Source organism: Microtus ochrogaster (genome assembly GCF_000317375.1).
Source record: "Microtus ochrogaster isolate Prairie Vole_2 chromosome 14 unlocalized genomic scaffold, MicOch1.0 chr14_random_1, whole genome shotgun sequence".
NCBI classification, from domain to species: domain Eukaryota; kingdom Metazoa; phylum Chordata; class Mammalia; order Rodentia; family Cricetidae; genus Microtus; species Microtus ochrogaster.
In genome coordinates this window covers 24,223,657-24,231,443 of record NW_004949096.1, presented here as the reverse complement: position 1 = coordinate 24,231,443, position 7,787 = coordinate 24,223,657, and the positions used below count along the sequence as shown (strand labels likewise).

The 7,787-nt window shown below is 46.2% G+C and overlaps 1 protein-coding gene across 1 annotated transcript; it reads right to left on the bottom strand.

Moving 5' to 3' along the window:
* Positions 1-972: 972 nt before the first annotated feature.
* Gjd2 (gap junction protein delta 2) lies at positions 973-5,327 on the bottom strand. Its single transcript, XM_005364214.2, has 3 exons — positions 5,247-5,327; positions 4,334-4,487; positions 973-3,271 (listed from the first exon to the last, which is right to left on the bottom strand). The coding sequence occupies exons 2-3, from the start codon at positions 4,402-4,404 to the stop codon at positions 2,377-2,379; spliced, it is 966 nt and encodes a 321-aa protein (XP_005364271.1). The 5' UTR covers positions 4,405-4,487; positions 5,247-5,327; the 3' UTR covers positions 973-2,376.
* Between the last annotated feature and the right edge of the window lie 2,460 nt (positions 5,328-7,787).

Sequence of the window (7,787 nt, the reverse complement as noted above, 5' to 3'; positions counted from 1 at the left end):
TGGAAACCTATAGATTGAAATAGACACATTTTCATTCTAAAACTGGCATTGACATGGCCACAGTTAAAAGGTGTAACCGTTGTGTTGGAAAAACAACTACCCCGGGGAAATTCTACACTGTTTCCTGCTGTTCAAACCAAGTGCTCATTAGGATTAGAACTTGTAGAAAGATAAAGAACAGAGGAAGAACATCAGTCTACAGAAACAGGGCCACACATAGGAAAGACGAGAAACTATAAAATGATTCCGTTAGAAAGGTCTTATGACGTATAGACAAAAGATCCATCCCCATTTAAAGATTCAGGGGAAATGGCCAATTAAAAAGTCTAGAACAGTGTGGCATGATACTAGGGCAGCTAACCATCCTAGCTGTTTAAGTCTGTCAATGTTAACTTGGATTGGAGATTCTGTTCTCCAGGTGCAGTAAACACATTTTAAGATCTCGGTAGTCCCATGTAGCTGCCTGTTTCAAGACTAGATGCCATCACTTCAGAAGTCCTACTAGACAATGCTAGTCTAGAGAAAGCCTTTTGATGTCTGTTTAGACACCAGGTTTTAAAAGGGCCAGAGATTGAACAGTGTACCTGTCAACTGTGACAATTCATGGTGAAGAAGAGAAAAAAATCCTCTCCTAAATAGAGAGATTGTGGTCAGTTCAGTATCATTGACATTTGTATCCAAGAAATTATGCTTACAGAGACAGAGACTGGCAGGCTAAAGTCAGAAAGGAAGTTAGGTCACAACACTTAAACATACCACCGCTCACATTTAGACATTCCTAAAAGTTGTCAGCTTCTCTTTCTCTGATCAAGGAGGACTGGACTTTGTTATTCATCCCTCAGATGTGTTTTATCTATTGTCCACTTTCTGTACCAAATGTCCCTCCGTTGTAACATTTTGAACATTTATTTCAACAAAGAGAACTCTGATCAAAATAGAAAAATGCAGGCTCTTCCCAGTTTACAAAAAAGGCAAGAACTTTATTTTAAACAAATCCTCAGTTGTATAACATACCACATCCATATCTAAATCAAAAAACCCATAATAATAATAGTAGTAGTAGTAATAATAATAATAATTCAAAGGAAACAGAGGGCTTCCATAGAAACATATTATCTGAATACTACTCTTGCCTAGCGCTTCAGTTAAATACACAGTGGGTGTGAAGGGTGGAATATGGCACTTAAATAAATAAGAGCAACAGAGGAAAATTGTCTCAGTCCAAACAACAGGTTTTTTGAACCTTTGGTATATGTCTCAAATAAGTATTCATAAACACATATTAGCCAATAATGTTTACTTCCAGGTTTGTTAAGCCAGTGATTGTGTGTGTGTGTTTCAAAAAAAAAAACTGATGATGTAAGAAGTTGGGATTGACAAGGGCTGATTAAGGTCTCTGGTGTGAGCACACAGGTAAGTTCAAACCATGGCAAAATGATGTGCAGCTGTGTAGCACAGCAAAATTAGGTAAGAAAAAAATGAGTGAGATCTGTCAGTTAGAAATTCTGTGGCTTGAGTAGGTACCCTCCATTTCAACAGAAACCGCATTGTTAACACTATCCACAGTCCATAACCTAGAAGGCAGAAATATCCCAAGGCTCATAAACACATGCTCAACAGTGAAATGACCATCTCACAGAAGTGGGGTTGATAGTCCCTCCCTCCCATCCCCCAACCCTAATAAACAGCACCAGTGCAATTTGAGTTTAAAAAATTGGAAATATTGAGACATTCCTAAGGTTTTCATAATGACTGAGGGCCAGTCATATGGGGCTCTACTGCAAACCTCTGCCCTGGCCAGTATCCAAAAAGCACCCCATGTAATTCCCTCTAGCTTGCAGATGAACTGTGTTAGGGCTAATATAAGGCCAGATCAAGGAAGCAGAAAAGCTGGCATGCTATCCTGGGTTTGAGAGAAAGGGGCATGCTGATGAGGGAGAAAGATCTTCAGGGATCTTTTTTTTTCTGCAGCCCAGGATAAAGGGATGTGCTGAGATGGGTCACAAATTTTATATCAATGAGTATTTGACTCATGCCATTCACCAGAATACAGAGCTCAGCAGAGCTAAGTCTTGCTTGGCAGCTGCGCCACTCCACTATCGTCTGGAGCAGGAAGGGCCATTAAAGAGAAAGGCCCAAGGAAGTCCAGCTCAGTCATCTTGTCATGCTTCCCAATAGTCTCTGTAGAACTGATCGATGGTGTGACATGTGATGGCAGTTCTACCTTTCCTCTGTGCTGATGAAGACCCCTTCATATCTGCATCTTAGACCTTGACAGTGAGCATCACAGAAGTGAGGGCAGTTCTGCTCCCCTTGAGCCATCATCTGCCTTGGGGCTCCTAGCCACTCAGCAGGCCTTCGCCAAACCTGCCTTTTTCACACATAGGCAGAATCACTGGACTGAGTCCTGCCAAAATTGGGAACACTGACTCGAGGCAGGTCTTTGTTACGTATCTCATAGACTGACTTTCTCTTGGCCTGGGCCCCCCGGACAGCCAGTTTGATCTTGCGCCATCCCAGATGGTTAAGTTCAGCCAGATTGAGCACCACACAAATGCCGCTCACAGCAAACATGAACACCAGAAACACTGTCTTCTCAGTAGGTCTAGACACATAACATTCCACCTCCTTGATGCAGGGGTATCTGTTACACTCATACAACCCTGGGACACTGAAGCCATATAGAAAGTATTGGCCCACCAGAAACCCAATCTCCAGAGCATTTCGGAATACCACTTGGATGATGTAGAAGCGGGAGATACCTTCCTGTCTTCGGAGCTTGGACCTTGCTGCTGTGCGCAGCCCTGACGGGTGTGGAGTCAGCTCTTTAACCTCTAAGCAATCTGGTTCTGTCTCCTTGCTGGTGTTCTCTGTGTTCTGCAGCACCCCGTTCACAATGGCATTTTGCAACTTCTTATCTTCTCGCTTGCTCCCACCACTGCCCCCAACCCCAGTTCCTCCAGGTCCCCCTATAGACTCAGTGGGGTCTCTGTCCAGGGCTAGGAAGACAGTAGAGTACCGGCGTTCTCTTTGCTTGGCCGACTGATGCACAGAATAGGTGATGAAACAGAGACTGGGGGTGCACACCATTATGATCTGGAAGACCCAATAACGGATATGGGAGATGGGAAAGGCGCGGTCATAGCAGGCCTGATTACAGCCGGGCTGCAGGGTGTTGCACACAAACATGGTCTGCTCATCATCGTACACCGTCTCCCCCACAATGGCCACAATGAGTATCCGGAAGATCACCACCACAGTCAACAGGATCCTGAGCAGAGGAAAAGGAGGGGGGAGAGAGGTTCTCATAGGCTAAGTCACTAATGGCAAGTCCCTGATCTTTACTTTTTCAATGTTTACCAGCCCTTGGACGAGGGAGCTGTCCACCCTTGAGTGGTACTGAACTGAGAGCCTGGAAAACAACTTTATCTCTTTTCTGTTTGGGGCTGGTAAGCCTGGTATACTTCATATTACAAAGATCTCTCCTCTGCAGTATTTCATATACTTTTAATGGTCCTTTTGTAACGTGCCTATTTCAGCTTTATATGAAGGCTGTATAGAGACTCTAAGTACATCTTTACTCTGGCCAGTGCAAGCAAAATCTTTTACAGAGGATGTGTGTTTGAGGGTCTACACATGGGGTGAGTGTGTAAGTCCTAGTCTCAACATATAAAAACCTAATTGCCCATAGGAACAGTTATGAACGCAAAATTCACATGTCTATATACATAAATAGATAGCTGCAGGTAGATATAAATATGAATAAATAAATATATATATCCATATACATACATATGTGTATATATACATAATATAGATATAACTACCCACCAAAAGAAGCCAGCTCTGTGTGTGTCTCTCTGGTATTAAGTTTTACCGGAGGACAGAGTCTAGCTTAATAAATATCTGTTAAAGAACGATGCATCTGCTGTGATGAGCAAATCCATCTCCCCACTTGCCCTTCTCTGTCCAAATGCAATTCTGCCTTCCTTGTAGAATCTATTTAGGGAACCAGATGGAGACTGGCGCTGACTCTGGAGAGAAGGGGTACCAGGACTGAGTCCACAAGTCCTTTTCTGATGACGGAAGCTTGAACCCCTTTCCCCTGTGGTGCTGTATAGAGAAAGTATGGGGGAGCTGATCGGGAGTAACTGGAGGAGGGGGGCGTCACTGGGCTTTGGGTAATCCCTTAATGCAGGCAACACTGGCACTTGGACAGAGGATGGGGAGGAGGAGGAGGGCCGGCTAGGGGTCTGGGGGTCCTTAGAGATAGGAGAAGGTATTCCCAAGGGCCGCCCGACGGGCCCACTGACGGCTGGCTCGGTGCCCTTACCTCCCGATCATAGTGGAGTGCTGCTGCACCGCGGCTTCCAGCAGCCTCTCCAAGATGGTCCATTCCCCCATCGCTGTGCATCCGGAGGCAGCAGACAAAGACTGGGCAGTACCGGGCACGTTCCTGGTCCTGGCCCCTCCCCGGGCCGCACCTCCTGACCGGGAGCGAATTGCCCCCCAATTAATGAAGCAAACAAAAAATCTTAAAAAAAAAAAAAAATCCAAGAGCCCCTCCCCTTTTTATTGCACTTGAAAAGGGTGAGTAGGGGGAAAGCAATCTAAGCGCGTCCGGACCAATGGGGCTCTTGGCGCGGTGCGGAGGAGCTGACCAGCACCTAGCTGCCGTCCGGGGGTCAGGTGGACTCCCGCAGTCTTCCGGCGAGGGGCGGGGCTGGGTGGCAGCGTGCAGGTGGCCGAGCTCCTGCCCGCGGGAGACCGGTCTCTGTGCCGCCTTCCCCGCGATCTTGCAGTCTGAGGGAGGGTCGGCGCACCGTCCCCGGTGCCTATCACTGGAGCGGGCACCTGGCGCTCCCGCTCTGCTGCGGCGCGCAGTGCTGGCTGCGGGGCTGGGGAATCCGCGGCCACCGCCTCTAATCCGCCCTTAAGTAGTCTCCGCCTGCGTCACGCCAGGTCGGCGGAGGGGAGCAGAGCGCGGCGTGCCGCTGTCGCCGAACGTCGGAGCCCGAGGGGCCGCGGCCGCGCGCCGCGGGGGGGTGGGGGAGGAGGGGACGGTGTGGAGTCCCCCGCTGCGCCGGGGCTGGGGACGTCAAGGACTGCAGCGCCCCTCGGGGCTTCTGGGGCTCCCAGGTAACCTCACCTGGCCGCCGGCCTCCCGCTAGAGGAGCAGACTAGTAGGTGAGTGAGGAGGGAACCGAGTAGGTAGGTAGCTTAGCCGGTCCCCGCCTGTCCCTCACCTTTAGCTTTGGGCCTTCCGAAGCACCACTGAGATTCCTTTTCCAGATCCTGGTGCTGGTTGGGGGAAGGGCTCTTTTTAGCCCTTACCGGGAGAGGACAGCCTCCGGCGGGAGTGCTGCAGAGGGTCCTGGCTTAGGTGAGTTGATCAGGAGTGAGGAAGATCTGCTGAGAACTGAGACTACCTGCTGGCTGACGCCTAACTGCAGGTGTGGAGGTGTTCTGAGCGTGAAGGTCTGGGTACAAAGTATTTGCCAACCAAACAGGTGCCTAGCAGCGAGTCAGTGGGCTGGCCACGATGACTTCCCATTTCTTCCTGCACAGATTAGGAGGCTGCGTTTTCAGTTGCACGTAATTGATGGGAGCAGGGGGTACTTTTCAGGTTAGCACGGTCCAGCCTGAATTTTAAGAACCAGTATTCATCTAGTGAAACAGCAGCTCACAATCTCACCCGCACCCCCCCCCCACACACACACACACTCCCTCCTTATTGAGCCTTTGCTTTTCTCCCTCCCTCAATGAACAGATTCCAGAATCGGTTTTTTAAATTTACATTTTGTTGTCAGTTCCCTCTACAGCGCCCACTTAATTGGTCCCAGGAAAATTGAAATGATCACGGCAGGCTGCCAATTAGCTAAGGGTCAGTTTTAGGAGACATCAAAGTTGGGGGTGTTTCTCATAAATACCCAAAGCACAGTGAGTAAGGACGTGTCGTCCTTTCAGAGATCTGACTGGGAAGGGGTTGCTAGCTGGTTTTAGGAATATAATGCAGCCGTAATTACCCACAGGGAGCACACACACATATGTGTATTATATAAGTTACACTAGGATGTGCTTTGACTCTAGAACAATTGAGTCAGTTGGGTACCGGGTGGCCCTGAGACTGGGAGGAAAGACGCAGAGTAGAGCCTGGAGTCCCCACACATCCCTTTCTGCATGCATACTGCTTACAGACGGAACCCAAGCTTGAGCATCAGTGGTATGACTGCACCAAGGCTGTCTCTTGGGGCTGACACTCTTAGTCCAGGGAAGCCGATCTTCATGGACAGCAGTGAAGGAGTCCACCAGAGATGGAGAAATATGTAGGGTATAAAAGCTACCGTTAAGGCAGGGGCGGCTTCACCCTCCTGGCAGAAAAATGTGCACGAAAATGGAAATAGAAAGAAAATTTTTTTTTCCAGTTGGCTAACAGATGGATGGTGATTCCCTCATCTCAAACGTGATGCACATTCTCTTTGCTCCCTTGAGTCCCTGTATCTCATCTATGGCAGACGTTTTTGGAGTAAAGAATCATAGAGAGTAAATGAATGAGAAAGTACCAAGGGCAATCTCATTAACAACCTTTAAATGCCCCCTAATAAGCTACATAACTCAAAGTCGTCTTCTGTGCTTAGGTCTTGCCAAACCTTTATAGATAGTGAGTATAATGCAAATTTCAATCACTAGGCTATGATGGAATTATTAATCAGCAGTTTATTATTTTTAAATATGTTTCAATATGACACATGGAAGACACACATGTACCATTGGTAGATAAACACTCAAAACACTTCTACGTAGAGCCTATGATATATTAATTACTTTGTTTTTAAAGCTACAAAACTTATTCTTACCATATTTTAAAAACAAGTGTTTTTATTTTATTTATCAAAATTTTAGTTGTTTGCTGCACTGCAATAGACAGAAGAAGCACAAACCCTAATTTCTGTGTGAAACTGTATTAAAATACAGTTAGGAAATTGAAATTATAGACAGCAAAACTTCCACGGGACAAAAATAACTGTAGAATATTCATCAATATAAATTTCATTATTTTAAATTCCAAACTTTCTTATTTTCAGAGATCAAAAGCCTGTCAAGAGAATATGCAAGAGGTGCACAGATATTTAGAAATAACATGCAAATGTCACTCCAAAGATTGGGACTACAAAATCCAGAAAAGATCCAACTTTTAGCTACTTTTATTTTCAGAAATCATGCATAAGTGGTTAAGCACATCTATGTCTCCCTTCCTCTTTTGAGCCCAATCTACACCATTTTCAATGAACAATTTGTCTTGATTGTTCTGCATTAAATATAAAGAGGTTTTATATACAGCTGGACAACTCTGAGTTTCCTTGGGGCATTATTTCATCTGTCTGGACTCTGACTTCTTAATTCCTCTCTGATTGTAGCTACTTATTTAAGTCAACTGCAAAGTTCCTCCCATTAATTCTAATTTGAAGATCATTCTATAAGACTAAAGCAAGGGCCTCAGATGGTAATCAAATATAGGACACATAGAATTAATCTTAGTTTCCAGTAAGCCGCCTGGGTAGGTTAAGAATACAGATACCAAACTGCCATACCAGATTGTTGAAATAGGAGCGGCGGGGCTGCGTCCCTAGCACCCCGCTGCCCGCAAGGCTAGCTTTACCTGAAATAATTACACGGACACTGTATTCTTTTAATCACTGCTTGGCCCATTCTCTTCTAGGCTAACTCTCACACCTGGACTAGCCCATTTCTAATCATCTATGTGTAGCATCCCAAGGTGCGCTTAC